Raw genomic sequence first — 18,023 nt, 5'->3', positions numbered from 1 at the left:
CTATCCATAAAGCGAAACAGGTAACCAACTGCTGTGATCTTAACATACTTGAACCACACACCTGCTAGTCAACAATATCATACTGTACTCTATTTGCTTAATATTCCATTCAACTACACAATCTACTGTTTAAGACCGACATATATGAACATAAAAAGTTTCTCATTTATTCAGGTGGCACGTTATTTGACCGGAAGAGACTAAAACCTATTATGTATACAACAACTGGAAAATTTTTATATGCATACACTCCAAAGTGAGTATCGAATTCTAAGTTACAGCGATTCCAAAAGAGTTTCCACAAGTGAGGGAAGCAACAATAGCAAGTCCAACCTATTGTTTACCAAATCCCTCCTATAATTGCAAGATAATAACATCAGTCTGTCTTTGGTTGTTTATCAACTCAGAAATAGTTGTATCTTAAAGCATACATTTATGAAACTCAAAAATACAGCAGACCAAAAGATTCAATGAATTGAATTAATCATGACGAACTAAGCAATCCACAAAACAATTTAGCAAAGACGAGGACAAAAGAATATACAGACGGTATTAGTCCAAAACCACAACCAGCAACCCTTCAAAGTATTCTCAACTTAAATAAGTAGATGTCATTAGTCATGCCATACCAAGTTCCTCGCCGCAAAATTCAACAAGCAGCTCCTTCCGGGGGGGATTGGAGGAGAATATGTACCATTTCTCAAGCAAAATTGACCTCATGGGATTAGATATATACACGATTCTGTAAATGCATATTGACTTGATTTTTCCAAAAATTGCGGAGAAATGGCGCTCTGAACACCACTTTGACTTTGTGAGGAGGTCAACAAAGCTCAGTTGGGTATAACCGCTGCCTACCTGAAATGTCATTCACTTTCTCTCACACAGTTCCCGGGCAACAAAAATTTGTACTCGTCAGCGTTCTCCAAAAGGAAGGATGGCAGATGAATGGCAGAGTAGGAATGTGGGACGGGACCCATCTTCCCGATTATGTCCTTGAATGTGTATTCCTCGGGTAGCATATCAAATAAGTCATCCCCATTGCAGATTACTCGCTGAATTCTTTTAGGGTTCAAGAAGTGAGAGAATCTTACTCTATCATTGTGACTATAAGCTTTCATCTTGAATATAAACTCGCTGATGCGGTGGAAACAAAAGCTACAGTGCCACCCGGCGTCAGCTAGGAGATTATCAGTTTGCCTGTAATGGGCGTACCTCGTTTTCCCTGTCTGATATTTGTGGATTGAAGCTCTCCAACTATTATTGTCCACAAGAAATTCAAAGGAGTATATGTAGTTTTTAAGTTGAAGATGAAGAACATCAGGACTATCATCACACCACCTCAAGAGATTGATAGTGTGCCTGCTCGGAATCTCATCAACATCCGACATTATCAGCAGATCATCATCTGAAATACCCGCAATTCTTAGAAGCTGATCTAAAGCAACACGCTGATACGCTTCCTCAACAAATGGATTCTCACCCTTTCTGAACCGTCCCCCAATAGTCCCATAAGTCAAACGAGGCTCAATAAACTTGAACTTGTCACGATTGGCAGCAAAGACCAGAGGCTTAGGCAACCCGGAAAACGTGGAATTAGATTCAAGCACGACAAACTGTGTGATGTAAGTGTACAATTCCTGCCATCTTAAAGTAAGTATGTCGACCTCATTGCTGAAAAGAACAGCATCAAAAACACGCCTTGGATAGTCGCGAACTTTCCATCCATGGAGCTTACAGAGATTTTCCATTGTCACATTTTCACTATAATAATGTGGGATTGTATGGAAAGGTGTAGGTGGCTTTTCCCACAAAGGCCGGAGAAAATAAGTGATCTTCTGGCCATGTAAATAGACACCCAAAGTGCACAATGGGACAATCAAGAAGAAGAATAAGCAAGTCGTCAAATCCAACCCTCTCAAAACACAACATAATCTCGAAAACCTTGATTTGCTCGACTGCTAGACAAAAGGAAGCAATAACCCATTAGTTTAATTAAACAACATTGACACTATACCACATAGTTTCACAACTTGAATCCTAGATCAGCCGGAATTAACAGATGAGTTTCATATAAAAAGCCAAAATTAAGCAAATCCAAATAATTAGTTGCATTAGACTTTTCACAAATTCATATTTAAGACTGGCATATCCGTTTAAACTTAAGATGGGTCAATTGTAGACTTTTTAACCGAGAAGCCAACAGAAAATCATCAATCAACAATTGAGTTAAAAAAAACCAGATCAGAAAGAAAAAAAAAAAGAGGGAATTACCTGACAACAGCAATCCTTGCAGAGATTATCGGTTTTTTTAGAACAATAATGACCACCTTGTTCAGCCATAAACAACATTTTGTCACCCAAATCTTTTGGAGCCACTAATTTGGTGGACATATTTAATAAGAAGAAAACCCACAGATTAATTTCAAGAATCGAAACCAATGTGGGAGAGAATTGAAGCAGGCGATTAAAGTTCCCCCTAGGTAGGGTCTGGGTAGGGTCCGCCACGACCCGGACCCGGACCCGGACCCGAGATTTTCTCTTTGAACCCGTACCCGACCCAGATCCGCAAGGGTCTAAAATTTGAGGACCCATACCCGGACCCTATGGGTAAGGGTAGAGGTCTAAATCACCCATGGGTTCGAAGCCAAAGAACTTTAAGAATGATTAACGATTATGGCCTATAATATTAAAAAAAAATATACTACGTTAACATTATGAGTTTATTAATCTCTATTATACACTACCAAATCCAATATACATACCAAAGAGATTAAGAAAGACAAAGAATACCTAAATTAATTTTACATCCAAATACATGTGAAAGAATCAAACTCGGAACCCAAAAATCAATATCGTACTTGATAGCCGTCTCCATCGACCATCATCGATCGCAGTTAATGATGGTTGTCGGTCGCCGCCTATTAGAGAGGTGGTTTCCAGTCGCGTATCAGTGCTGTGGTGGTGGTTTTCTTGTGTCAGTGGTGGAATAGAGTGGTGGTATTGTCAGAAGAGTTTGGTTGGATTTTATCACTTTATGGGATGAGGGAAGAGAAAAAGACTTTTAGTTGGGTTTCTACGGTATGCCAGTATGAATTCAGAAAAATTGTGATTTTGATTTTTTTTTTTAATAAAGGGTATAAGGGTCGGGTATGAGTCTCATAACATAGATCCGAACCCGGACCCAAAATATTTTCTTAAAACCCATACCCGATCCATATCCTTTGGGTCTGAAAAAATGAGACCCATACCCGACCCATTAGGGTCCGACCCTAAGGGTCTGGGTCGGGTCCCCGACCCACTGCCATCCTTATTCCCCCAGATAAAAGATGGAATTATAATTATAATACTCGTAATAATTAACTAAAAGTTTGTACACAAAATCTCATTGAATACGGCACGTATCCGTCACTTTGTGTTGGGAAAAACTCGTATTTCCCTCTTTGTGTAATTACGGGAAAAATAAATTAAGTGAGTAAATTAAATAGAGACAAAGACACAATCGAATTTTTGGTTACGCGGAAAAACCCAAATAGGTAAACAACCGCGGGACGAGTAGTCCAATTCTTCCACTATAATATTTGTAGTAGGATTACAAGTCGTCACCTTTAATAAGGTGGATATCTCTCACTATTAATAGTGGCTTTCTTCTCTCACAAAAACTCTCACAATAATAATACTAATTATTGTGGATTAATAATATATGTTTTGTTGTTGTGATTGATGAAATATGCTCTTCAATCTCACGTATTTATATGTGATGATGAAGGTTTAACTTACTCCAATATTAAACGCTAAAATGAATGTTTTTCCCCACATTCATTTAGCAAATGAGTTTTATCAATTTCTTTAGTAAATGCATCTACGTTATTCATTTACTAGATGAGTTTCAATGACTTAAATCATGTGAAACATCTCGTTCACTTATTGTGTTCATCCCTCTCAATTAAAGAGAGAATAACCCAACAAATCTCCCCCTTCTCGACTTAATTGGAGGGCATCACCACACCGGAACCATCGCAACAATCATCGAACTTCTTTGTTGATATGGTCTTGGTCATCATGTCGGACCAATTGTCATCAGTGTGAATTTTATCAAGTAAAAGCTTCTTTTCTTCTAACACATCTCGAATCCAATGATATCGAACATCGATGTGTTTGGATCTTGAATGATAGGCTGGATTTTTAGCTAAGTGAATAGCGCTTTGACTATCACAAAGCAGAACATATTTTTCTTGCTTTTGACCAAGTTCTAGCAAGAAATTCTTCAACCATAACATTTCCTTACAAGCTTCGGCTGCTGCAATATACTCGGCCTCGGTAGTTGACAACGCAACACATTTTTGCAGTTTAGATCGCCAAGATACTGACTCCCCCGCAAAAGTAGTCAAATAACTCGATGTCGATTTTCCGGAGTCGACATCGCCGCCATGTTCGCATCACAATAACCTTTTAACAAAGGTTCGCCTTTTCCAAAACATAAGCATCTACCGCTCGTTCCCAGGAGATATCTAAATATCAATTTCACAAATGCGGACCAATGTTCCTTTCCGGGATTAGATAAATGGCGACTAACTACTCCGATCGCATAAGCAATGTCGGGTCTTGTACATATCATAGCATACATTAGATCGCCAACAAGCGGAAGAATAAGGGACATTTCGCATCTCTTGCCTTTCATTCTCACTAACTGGACTTTGCTTCTTACTGAGTTTGATGTGTCCAGGAAGTGGCATACTAATCGGCTTGGCATTGTTCATCTTGAATTTCTCAAGAACTTTCTCAATATATCTCTCTTGGGATAACCATAAAAGTTTCTTCTCTCGATCACGAATAACTTTTATCCCAAGGATTTGTCTTGCCGGTCCCAAATCTTTCATAGCAAATGATTTGCTTAGAGCTTTCTTGAGTGATGCAATTTTCAGCTTATCTTGCCCAACAATTAACATAACATCAACATATAACAATAGTATGATGAAATCACCACTTGCGTACCTCTTCATGAAAACACAATGATCAGTCTGTGTTTTGTTAAAACCGTGCTCGGTCATGAAGGAATCAAATTTCTTATACAATTGTCGTCGTGCTTGCTTCAAACCATAAAGACTTTTGTTAAGACGATAGACGAGATTTTCTTTACCTGGTTTTTCGAATCCTTCAGGTTGCTCCATATAAATCTCCTCGTCAAGATCTCCATGTAAGAATGCAGTTTTCACATCGAGTTGCTCAATCTCCAAATCTAGACTAGCAGCTAGACGACCCATTACAACTCGGATGGATGACATCTTCACAACGGGGGAAAATATCTCATCAAAATCAATCCCCTTTTTCTGATTGCATCCCTTAACAACAATTCGAGCTTTATATCGAGGTTTAGGATTGTTCTCTTCATTCTTGAGCTTGAACACCCATTTACATCTCAACGCTCGTTTTCCTTTAGGCAACTCCACTAGATCATAAGTGTAATTCTCATGCAAGGATTGCATTTCTTCTTGCATAGCTTTCTCCCATTCTTCTTTATGATCATTTGGTTAGTACCTCTCGATAATTCGAGGCTCCCCGCGTCAGCGATAAGTTCATACTCTTCTTCACTATATCTAGTGGATGGACGTCGTTCTCTCGCTAAGACGTGGTTCAGGTTGAACCTGAGTATTTATATCATCTGCTTCAAATTGTTCAGCATTCTGATCATGATTTTGTTCTCTTTCTTCTCTCCCTATATCATCGGGTACCACAGGGGATGGTGAAGAATTATCACGAACAATAATATGAGGCTGAGACTTCTCAGACTCCTTGAGGTCTTCTATTGTTTGATCCTCGAAAAATACAACATCTCGGCTTCTCAAGACCTTTCTTTTGACTGGATCCCATAATCTATAGCCAAATTCATCTTTGGGTGAGCCAAGGTAAATACATTGCCTGGTTTTTGAATCAAGTTTGGCTCGCTCGTCCTTTGGAATGTGGACGAATGCGCGACAACCAAATACCTTCAGGTGATCATAAGATATCTTCTTTCCCGACCATACTTCATCTGGAATGCCTCTATTTAAAGAGTTTGATGGCGAGAGATTGATAATATCCATAGCGATCTTCTGACTTCTCCCCAATATGAGTTTGGGAGTTTTGCGTGAGATAACATACATCGAACTCTTTCACAAATAGTCTGGTTCATTCTTTTAGCTATGCCATTTAGCTGAGGTGTCTTCGGAGGAGTCTTTTCTAGTTTGATGCCAAAAGACTTGCAATAATCTTCAAATGGACCACGGTATTCACCACCATTATCAGCACGAACGCACTTTAACTTCTTACCCGTCTGGCGTTCAACCATGGCATGAAATTCCTTAAAGGATTGGAGTACCTGGTCTTTGGTTTTCAACAAATATAACCAAACTTTTCTCGAATGATCATCAATAAATGTGACAAAATAAGATGCACCTCCTTGAGATTTTTCAGTCATAGAGCAAACGCCAGTATGAACCAAATCTAGGATATATTTTCTTCTAGATGGCGAACTGGATCTTTTAAATGAGACTCTATGCTGCTTGCCTGCTAAGCAGTGTGTGCAAGGATCAAGAGATTTACCTTTCACCTTTGGTAGTAGGTCTTTTTGTGAGAGAATTTGTAATCCTTTCTCACTCATATGCCCTAACATTTTATGCCATAACTCCAAGGAAGAATTATCATGAGCAATATTTGTCACCCCCTTGAATAAGCGCCCATGGGCGAAATATAAGGTACCTTCTTTCTTTCCTCGAGCGACAATCATATCACTTTCCGTCACCAAAGTAATTTATATACCCAGCATCATCAAGTTTACCAGCTGACATCAGATTAAGCCGCATATCGGGTACATGTCTCACATCCTTCAACATAAGCTTACAACCGGTACTAGTCACTAGTGGAATATTTCCTAAGCCAACAATTTTGCTTGTGACTTGATTTCCATTTTCACCGTACCGAAATCACCTTTATTGTAGGATGAAAATAACCATTCATGTGGGGTGATGTGAAATGATGCACCTGAATCGACAATCCATAGGCTTTCATCAGAAGCTAAATTGAGATAATTGTCTTCTCCGATTATAAATATATCGGTTTCTTCCTCAATTGCGGCATACATTTGGTGCTTGGTTCTTCTTACTTCTTTGGGTCAATTTGATCCGCTTAACCGTACCATTTTTTTGGTCTCTCTTGATTTCGACATTCGGGTTTTCTATGACCGGTTTACCCTGATAATAACAAGTGATGCCTGCTCTAGAACGAGATTTGGATCGTCCTCTTGACTTGTCACGCCCCTTGTTTCTAGAGTTATCACGATTTTCACTCTCGCCTCTGTTTTCAACAACATTAACATCGAATGTTGAAATACCACGCTCCTTTCTCCTTACTTCTTCATTTAGAAGATCACAAGAATAACGACATCCATGGTGAGATTTCCTTCAAGGTATGAGTTCGAGTGTAACAACTAAAGTGTCCCAACTCTCAGGAAGAGAGCTTAAAAGCAATAGTGCTTGTAGCTCATCATCAATCTTCATATCCACCTTGGTTAACTGGTTTACAAGACCCTTGAAATTGTTCAAGTGTTCAATCATGCCTTGACCATCTTTATAATCTAACTTCACCAATCGTCTTACTAGAAGAGCTTTATTTCTAGGAGTTTTCTTTTGAATCATTGATTCAAGTTTTGACCATAATTCATGGGCATTAGTGAAAGTAGCCACATGCTCAAATAAACTTCGGTCGATATATTTACGTATCATAGCGACCGCTTTCCGATTAAGGAGATCCCAATCTTTGTCTGATTTTCCTTCCGGCTTGTCTTCACTAATGATAGGCTCATACAAATCTTTACAATATAAATGATCTTCCATCATCGGTTTCCAATAGGAATAATTATCAGCCGTGAGTTTAAACATATCACCATCATAATGAGCGATGGTATTCTCCATAATATTACACAAGAAAATATAATGAGCCCACTAACGTGGCTCTGATACCACTGTTGGGAAAAACTCGTATTTCCCTCTTTGTGTAATTACGGGAAAAATAAATTAAGTGAGTAAATTAAATAGAGACAAAGACACAATCGAATTTTTGGTTACGCGGAAAAACCCAAATAGGTAAACAACCGCGAGACGAGTAGTCCAATTCTTCCACTATAATATATGTAGTAGGATTACAAGTCGTCACCTTTAATAAGGTGGATATCTCTCACTATTAATAGCGACTTTCTTCTCTCACAAAAACTCTCACAATAATAATACTAATTATTGTGGATTAATAATATATGTTTTGTTGTTGTGATTGATGAAATATGCTTTTCAATCTCACGTATTTATATGTGATGATGAAGGTTTAACTTACTCCAATATTAAATGCTAAAATGAATGTTTTTCCCCACATTCATTTAGCAAATGAGTTTTATCAATTTCTTTAGTAAATGCATCTACGTTATTCATTTACTAGATGAGTTTCAATGACTTAAATCATGTGAAACATCTCGTTCACTTATTGTGTTCATCCCTCTCAATTAAAGAGAGAATAACCCAACACTTTGGAGTGACGGATATCATTTCCTCTCACAAATGACCCAAATAGAGGAGAGAGGGAAGCACATGGGGGTGCCCCCACCTTGTCCCCCTTATTCGTTTTGTGAGTGGCATTACCCGCCACTTGCTCCGACCCGTCTTCAGTAAGACTAACTGGTTGGAGGGTTTAATTGGAGAAGTGTAAGGGTGTTTTGGTAATTTAAGTGGGTTTGTTTTGGCTGGTCCAAATTCTACACGTTTCAGAACGGAGTTACGAAAATAACCAAATTGTCATGACTTAGCACAAACACGATACCGCAAACTTTTTCATGTGGTGTTGCTCCTTTACGTCTTTTTTTTGAGGATGTCATTTCGTGTTATTGAATTTTGTTTTAAGGCCTTTTTTCGTAAAATATCCTTCGCACTAAAGTCTTCGTATCATCGACTTATTTGACGAAAGAATGGTTATCCACCTTTTCCTTCTCACCTTCTCCCATATCGTCTCACAATCGATGAAATTAATATATATTGTGTGAGATCGGACGACAAGTGGATGATGCTAATTATATTATATTTTAATCGGTTTTTAGAGTAGTATAAGTTAGCTTCATCATATATTAAAGGTCAAATTGACAAAAAAATATTTTTTATATACACAAAATTCAAAATTATTATCGTAATAATGGTATTTAGCACAGAGAATTTTTAGAGTTATGTTTGCAAATTGTGTTGAAAATTTTATTGAGAATGACAATTTTATTTATACAAGGTAATAGAACTGCTTAAAGAGATAATGTAACACCCCCATACTCCGAGTGCCTTACCAGGACCACTCAGGTATGAAGACATCACCATCTCGGTTGCCCGAGGTATGATAATCAAATAGACAAAACAGAAACAACATTTATTATAAGTAATTTAATGAATAAGTACAATCCTCGAAACCAAACTGAAAGTACAATACATTATTCCAAATCGTCTGCATTCACAATCGAAATATAAATAAATACTAAACTACAAGCGGAAGACTCTATCGTCATGTCATGGCCATCCCAGCTATCCCAAAGATCATCTCTATACATTCAATATCGCTCACCATCCCCGAATGGATCACCGCAGTTTTACAAAACAACACCGGTCAAGTACTAATCACACAATCAATATAGATAACAACAATAAGACAAACAGACAAATTTGAATGGCATCACACACACACATACACCACCAACTCCCATCATCTCAATCGATCGTCCACCGGACCCGGCCCCGCGATGGGGGACCGCAGCCTGTTCCCACCTAAGCCCCGCTCATCGTACGAGCGATAACCCTGTCCATTAATGTGCACATCCCCTTTCGTGGCGGGTTCCACGAAGGGCGAAACTAGGGCGTGAGATCACTCCCGCAAGTGACCCCACTCAGCCGAGAACGCATCTCGAGAACCATCAACAACACAACCACAAACACCATTACAAACACAATCATCATATCAAGCAACTAACTACAGCACATCACCAATATCCCATTATGGGACTAATACTGAGTAGGAAATCCTACCTGGAAAGCACAACACGCAGACGGTATCTACAGCTGTCTCAAAACGCCTCTTCTATGAACTCTCCTCCTACCATACAACACATAGATACTACTATTCAATTACTATTCGTAAAAACCCCCAATTCCTAAATTAGGGTTTCACTAATCTTAACAAAACATTATATAAATTACATTAAAAGCTTACCCTCGACGCAAGGAATCCAACGACACAAACTACGATGCAAACCGACCGTTTGAACTCCGGGAATTGTCAAGAACGCGATTAGGAAGAAGAACAAGTTGCTTTCTCTCTTAAACAGGTTTTAGGTTTTGTAACAAGTGATTTAGAACAATGCCGAATAAGTTTAAATACCTTAATCGCGTAATTAACAAAACCCGAGAAAAACCCCGTAAAACCAGGACACTCGATCGAGTACCCAAGGTACTCGATCGAGTACTCCTTTACTCGATCGAGTGCCCCCGCTACTCGATCAAGTGCCCAACAGTCGAAACTATTTTCTTCTCGCAACATACCCTTACTCGTCGAGTAAGGGCTACTCGATAGAGTACCCCAAGACCATAAATACGGAGTATTACAGTCTTCCCTCCTTAAAAGGAACTTCGTCCCCGAAGTTCAAACCACTACTAAACAAAGGTACTCCCATAAGCTTCCCGACTCGAAGGTCAAAATAAACACAACGTAAAACATGCTACTAACCCAACTTATCCCGACAAACATACCGACACAACATATAAAAGGGGTGTAAAAACTCTTAAAAACTCTCGCGATCATCTCCTACCCCCCTAAAAGAAACAAGGTTACGTCCCCGTAACCATACATACCTGATCAAAAAGGAAAGGGTAACGCTCTTTCATGATATCCTCCGCCTCCCATGTAGCTTCCTCAGTCTCATGGTTAAACCAAAGGATCTTAAGCAACACTGTCTCACCACTCCTGGTCTTTCTAACTTTTCGGTCTAGGATCCGCTTAGGCATCTCAAGGTATGATAAAGACTCATCCACTCTAAGCTCTCGCCTCCAACACATGTGACGGGTCACTCACATACTTCCGCAATTGCGATACATGAAACACATTATGCACTCTCTCCAAAGCAGCCGGTAAAGCCAAACGATAAGCCACTTCCCCAACTCGCTCTAAGATCTCATAAGGCCCTATAAACTTCTGACTTAGCTTGCCTTTCTTCCCAAACCTCATAACTCCTCGCATAGGAGACACTTTCAGAAGAACCTTGTCCCCAACTTGAAACTCTATGTCCCGACGATGTAGATCTGCATAACTCTTTCGTCGATCCCGGGCCGCTCTCATCCGTTCCCGATCATCTTAACTTCCACCATCTCATGTACCATCTCTCGGTCCTAAAACCACTTCGCCTCAAAGACTATCGTCCCCAACAGATCGGACTCCTACATCTCCTCCCATACAAAGCCTCAAACGGTGCCATACCAATACTGGTGTGATAGCTGTTGTTGTAAGAAAACTCTATCAAGTCCAACCTCTGCTCCCAGCTACCACCAAAATCCATCACACAAGCTCGCAACATATCCTCAAGAGTCTTGATTGTTCTCTCGTCGCCCATCATCGCAGGATGAAATCTTTGTACTCATCTTCAAAGCTGTTCCCAACGATTCCTGCAACTCCTTCCAAAACCTTGATATAAACCTCGCATCTCTGTCAGACACTATGTCCTTAGGGACTCCATGTAACTTAAGCACGTTCTTTCGATAGGCCATAGCCAGTTGTGCCTTAGTCCATGTATCTTTCATTGGAACAAAGTGAGCTGACTTGGTCAACCGATCCACTATCACCCAAATCATATTGTTACCTTGTTGACTCTTCGGCAAACCCACAATGAAATCCATGGAAATGGATTCCCACTTCCACTCAGGCACCTCCAAAGACTGAACCTTACCTTGTGGTCTTCTCTGTTCCCCTTTAACTCTCTGGCATGTCAAACAACGGGACACAAACTCGGCTGTCTCTTTCTTCATCCCAGGCCACCAAAACGTTTTCTTCAAATCCTTGTATAGCTTGTCTCCACCGGATGAATCGAATATGGTGTGCAATGCGCTCATGTCATGATTGTCTTTTTCAACTCCTCGTCATTAGGAACACACCACCTACCATCAAACCTCAAGCTACATCGTATGAATGGAAAACCGGACACTGTCCCTTTTCTACCCCAGACTCTCCACTCCACTATCTTAGGATCCAAAGCCTGTTTACCTCGAATATCATCATAAAACTCCATGTGTACTGTCATATCACCCATAGCATCCCCTTTCTGCATCATATGAATCCCAAAGCTCGCTACCTCATCCCTCAGCCTCATCAAAGATAGAGCTGTACACAAGGAATGTACACTCTTTCTACTCAAAGCATCAGCAACAACGTTGGCCTTTCCTTCATGGTAGATGATTTCCATGTCGTAATCACCAATCAGCTCCATCCACCTCCTCTGTCTCATGTTCAACTCCTTCTGCGTGAAGATGTACTTGAGACTCTTGTGATCAGAAAATACCTTAAAGATTGCTCCATAAAGGTAATGCCTCCAAATCTTGAGAGCAAACACCACTGCACCCAACTCCGGATCATGAGTAGGGTAATTCTCCTCATAAGGCTTCAATCGCCTAGAAGCATAGGCAATTACTTTACCATTCTCGCATCAACACACATCCCAACCCATTCTTCGAGGCATCGTATAGACCTCGAAATTCTCGCTCCCTTCAGGCAATGCCAAGACGGGAGAGCTGTGGTCAAACGCTCCTTTAAGGTTTGGAACGCCGTCTCACAACTCTCATCCCAACGAAACCTGTTCTCTTTCCTCATCAATGCTGTCATCGGTCTAGCTATCTTGGAGAAATCCTTCACGAACCGCCTGTAGTATCCAGCTAAACCCAAGAAACTCCTCACCTCAGCAACATTCTTTGGTGCTTCCCACTTTGTCATCCTTTGCTTCAATCTTCGCCAGGATCCCACAAACTACCCCATCTTTAGAGATTACATGCCCTTAAAAGCAACTTTCTCTAACCAGAACTCACACTTGGACAGCTTAGCATACAACTCATGATCTCTCAAAGTCTGCAACACGATCCTCAGATGCTCCTCATGCTCCTCCTTAGTCTTAGAGTAGACTAAGATGTCATCGATAAACACCACTACAAACCGATCCAAGAACGTCTCAAGATCCTATTCATCAAATCCATAAACACTGCCACAAGGCGCATTAGACAACCCAAATGGCATCACCACATACTCATAATGGCCATACCTCGACGTGAAAGTTGTCTTCAGTATATCCACATCTCTAATCTTCACCGATGGTACCCCGACCTCAAATCGATCTTAGAAAAGACCGTTGCACCACTCAACTGATCAAACAGGTCATCTATCCTTGACAAAGGATACTTGTTCTTTATCGTCACACGGTTCACTCCCGGTAGTCTATGCATAACCTCAAAGTTCCATCCTTCTTCTTCACGAAAAGAATTGGTGCTCCCCAAGGCGATACACTTGGTCTAATGTATCCCTTCTCTATCAAATCATCCAACTGCTTCCTAAGCTCCTCCATCTCCTTAGGACCCATACGGTACGGTGCCTTAGAGATTGGCCCCGTCCCCGGCTTCAACTCAACGGTGAAATCTATCTCCCTCTTCGGTGGCAACCCCGGAATCTCCTCTCGAAAAACATCTCGCATACTCTCCACTCTTCGGTATCTCGTCAATCGCTAGGGCTCTCTATCCGGTCATCTCTCACATGGCACAAAATCCGAGGACATCCCTTCCTCAGATACGACTTCAAAGTGACATTTTGCAATCAACTTAACTTTGGGTTTGACTAGAAACCCACGATAAGACACACTTACACCCTTAGGACCTCTTAGGGACACTTTCTTTTGATGACAGTCTATCTTAGCCTTACACTTTCCTAACCAATCCATCCCAACTATCATCTCAAAACCATTAAAAGGAAACTCTAGCAAGTCTACAGGGAAATCGACTTGCCCAACTATCAAAGATACATCTCTAAACAACCTCCCACACGATACAGACTCACCTGAAGGTATGAAAACTTGCTCCCTAACAGACTCATATACTCTCAAACCCAACTGTTTTACATGACTCGAAGACACAAACGATTGAGAAGCCCCCGAATCAAACAAAACGAACGTAGGAATACCATTAACAAGGAATGTACCGGTGATAACGTGCGCATCCTCCTCAGCTGCCTTCTTGTCCATCATGAACAACTTGCCATCGGTCTTCGCCCACCTCCTGGACAAGTACTAGCGATGCGGTCGGCTTAGCACCCGACCCTTGATTGTTGTTGTTGTTCATCGGTGTCTTCGCATAAGAATTACCGCCGTTGCGGTTGCCTCCACTCGATAGCTCGACCTCCCGGTTTGGCCATGATCCAGCAGTGCATTTGCTCGCAAAGCTCGTGCGAGTCTCGAAAAGATCCGGTGCGCTCGTGCACTTATGTCTCTTGTGGCCTACGCCACCACAACCAAAGCAGTCACTCCCCAGCTATTGCTCACACTCCCACGACCTCGCCCAAAGGAAGTTCCAAAGACTAAACCCGGTCCCGAGGAGAAGAAAATCCCTTAGATTGATTGTGGTTGCCTTTCTTGAAATTAGATTGGCCACCACCCTCGCTCTCAGACTTCCTCTTCTCTCCGCCAGACCTCTCCTGTGCCATCTCCACTAGCCTCTCAGCTCTCCCAGCCCTCTCATATGCTTCCTTCACATCAGTAAGGACTCCCACGGGTAACTTATCCATAATTTTCGTGGTTAGCCCTCTCTCAAACCTCAAAGCCAGATTCTCCTCACTCAAACCCATGTCCTCAAAGATATCTGGATTTCTCATTGAACCGCTCTGTGTAGTACTCGACCCACAGACATCTCAGCCGTCATCTTAAACTTATCGAACTCCTCCCTCAACTTACTCCTCACATGTTCTGGTACGAACTCCTTCCTCACAGCCCTACGAAACTCCTCCCAAGGTATAGCAGGTAACCCCTGGTTGGTATATATCTCCTTGGCACTCACTTTCACTGAATCCCACCATTTGCCAGCTGCCTCCCTCGGATAGAATGCGGCTGATCCACTCTCATCTCATCGGGACGGCGAACTAAATCCAAAGATGTTCTCCATCTCCCTCAGCCAACTATCAAGATGGTTAGGCTCCTCAACTCCCTTGTACTCCTTCGGGTTAAACCTCGCAATATAGAGGCTGACTTTAGCATGGTCAACCTCCTTCTCCTTACTCTTATCCTTGTCCTCATTCACTCTCTTCAGGGTCTCAGTAAGAGCGTCCTGGTGTTCTAACATCTTGACGATGTCATCCGTAGTCATAACCTCAGCTCTCGCGTACAAAGCATTTCTCTTGGGCGGCATCTTGAAGCTATAGAAGAAAGGGATAAACATAAACACGCGTACTAAACCTCAAAACACGAAAACGCTACCGCATAGGACCTACTCGATCGAGTATCCAAACCCACTCGATCGAGTAACGGGCTACTCGATCGAGTGCCCCCATGTACTCGATCGAGTACCCAAACTCCAGAACCAAACAGACCTTCTGATCTCTAACCCACTCGATCGAGTATCTAGGCTACTCGATCGAGTGTTTCTACTCGATCGAGTACCCCTAGTTACTCGATCGAGTGCCCCAAAACTCGATTCGGACTCAAAATCGCAAAAACCTACCCGATCGAGTCACCTTACTCGATCAAGTACCCCAATACGTAAGAGCTACCCGCATATTACGTCGTATACTAACATGCTACCTTTATAAAATCATATGGTATCATAATACATATGCTACGCATCTATTATACTATCAACAAGATCAATTCATCATGCTATTAAAGCCACATTGTAAACATCCAACATGTTATTCCATCATCACGTCTACATATATATATTACCTTTCTTTCACATTCTCAACTTCTCCTTCAACATCCAACAATCAAATCACACATTCCATCACATTGTCACGCAAGTTACTTAGCACACACATGACTCAACACACATTTCCCCCATGTGACCGGTTCAAAGTTGTAGGGCGACCCCCGCGACTTTAGGACGTCTCCCAAGCCTTTGCACTAGCTCCTACAACTTTTACCCCGGGTTCATTTTAATTGACTCCCTATGTTCATTAAGTTCATTGGTTACAGGTTTCAGGATCGTCGCTCTGATACCATTTGTAACACCCCCATACTCCGAGTGCCTTACCAGGACCACTCAGGTATGAAGACATCACCATCTCGGTTGCCCGAGGTATGATAATCAAATAGACAAAACAGAAACAACATTTATTATAAGTAATTTAATGAATAAGTACAATCCTCGAAACCAAACTGAAAGTACAATACATTATTCCAAACGTCTGCATTCACAATCGAAATATAAATAAATACTAAACTACAAAGCGGAAGACTCTATCGTCATGTCATGGCCATCCCAGCTATCCAAAGATCATCTCTATACATTGTTCAATATCCGCTCACCATCCCCGAATGGATCACCGCAGTTTTACAAAACAACACCGGGGTCAGTACTAATCACACAATCAATATAGATAACAACAATAAGACAAACAGACAATTTGAATGCCATCACACACACACATACACCACCAACTCCCATCATCTCAATCGACCGTCCACTTTGGACCAGCCTACGCGCGATGGGGGACCGCAGCCTGTTCCCACCTAAGCCCCGCTCATCGTACGAGCGATAACCCCGTCCATTAATGTGCACATCCCCTTTCGTGGCGGGTTCCACGAAGGGCGAAACTAGGGCGTGAGATCACTCCCGCAAGTGACCCCACTCAACCGAGAACGCATCTCGAGAACCATCAACAACACAACCACAAACACCATTACAAACACAATCATCATATCAAGCAACTAACTACAAAGACATCACCAATATCCCATTATGGGACTAATGCGAGTAGGAAATCCTACCGGAAAGCACAACACGCAGACGGTATCTACAAATTGTCTCAAAACGCCTCTTCTATGAACTCTCCTCCTACCATACAACACATAGATACTACTATTCAATTACTATTCGTAAAAACCCCCAATTCCTAAATTAGGGTTTCACTAATCTTAACAAAACATTATATAAATTACATTAAAAGCTTACCCTCGACGCAAGGAATCCAACGACACAAACTACGATGCAAACCGACCGTCTGAACTCCGGGAATTGTCAAGAACGCGATTAGGAAGAAGAACAAGTTGCTTTCTCTCTTAAACAGGTTTTAGGTTTTGTAACAAGTGATTTAGAACAATGCCGAATAAGTTTAAATACCTTAATCGCGTAATTAACAAAACCCGAGAAAAACCCCGTAAAAACCAGGACACTCGATCGAGTACCCAAGGTACTCGATCGAGTACCCCCTACTCGATCGAGTGCCCCCGCTACTCGATCGAGTGCCCAACAGGTCAGAAACTATTTTCTTCTGCAACATACCCTTACTCGTCAGAGTAAGGGCTACTCGATAGAGTACCCCCAAGACCATAAATACGGAGTATTACAGATAACTCCACATATCTCTAAGATCATATACAACCGCATATTGCAAGAATGCTACTGTTCATAGGGTATTGCTCATCACTATTTTACTATTTATGGTGATGAATCGCTATTGTGGGAAGAGTAGACCTGACAAAAGTATACCGAACCTAAAAAATTGATCGAAAATACCTGAATCGACACCTGACCGTATATTCGAAAGGTATAACTGAACTTCTCCCCGAAACCTGAATCGACCTGAATTGATTCGAAATCGAACTGAATTTGTAATATCTGAAATAGAGCCAAGATCGAATGAACTTGAACTGTTTCAACCTAAATTGTTTTAATCCGAACCGATATATATACCTGAACCGATTTAAACCCGTTCATTGATGACTGAAACCCAACATT

General features: G+C 41.3%; 1 protein-coding gene across 2 annotated transcripts; it reads right to left on the bottom strand.

The window, feature by feature from the left end:
• Positions 1-360: 360 nt before the first annotated feature.
• On the bottom strand, positions 361-2,445 carry LOC141627113 (uncharacterized). Of its 2 annotated transcripts, none has more exons than XM_074440579.1 (2): positions 2,275-2,445; positions 361-1,958 (listed from the first exon to the last, which is right to left on the bottom strand). In XM_074440579.1, the coding sequence occupies exons 1-2, from the start codon at positions 2,392-2,394 to the stop codon at positions 867-869; spliced, it is 1,212 nt and encodes a 403-aa protein (XP_074296680.1). In that variant the 5' UTR covers positions 2,395-2,445; the 3' UTR covers positions 361-866. The 2 variants fall into 2 exon arrangements, with proteins under 2 accessions (XP_074296680.1, XP_074296679.1); XM_074440578.1 differs by having other exon boundaries at positions 361-1,961; positions 2,275-2,414.
• Between the last annotated feature and the right edge of the window lie 15,578 nt (positions 2,446-18,023).

This window comes from Silene latifolia, chromosome Y (genome assembly GCF_048544455.1).
Source record: "Silene latifolia isolate original U9 population chromosome Y, ASM4854445v1, whole genome shotgun sequence".
NCBI lineage: Eukaryota > Viridiplantae > Streptophyta > Magnoliopsida > Caryophyllales > Caryophyllaceae > Silene > Silene latifolia.
This window is presented reverse-complemented; position numbering and strand designations above follow the sequence as displayed.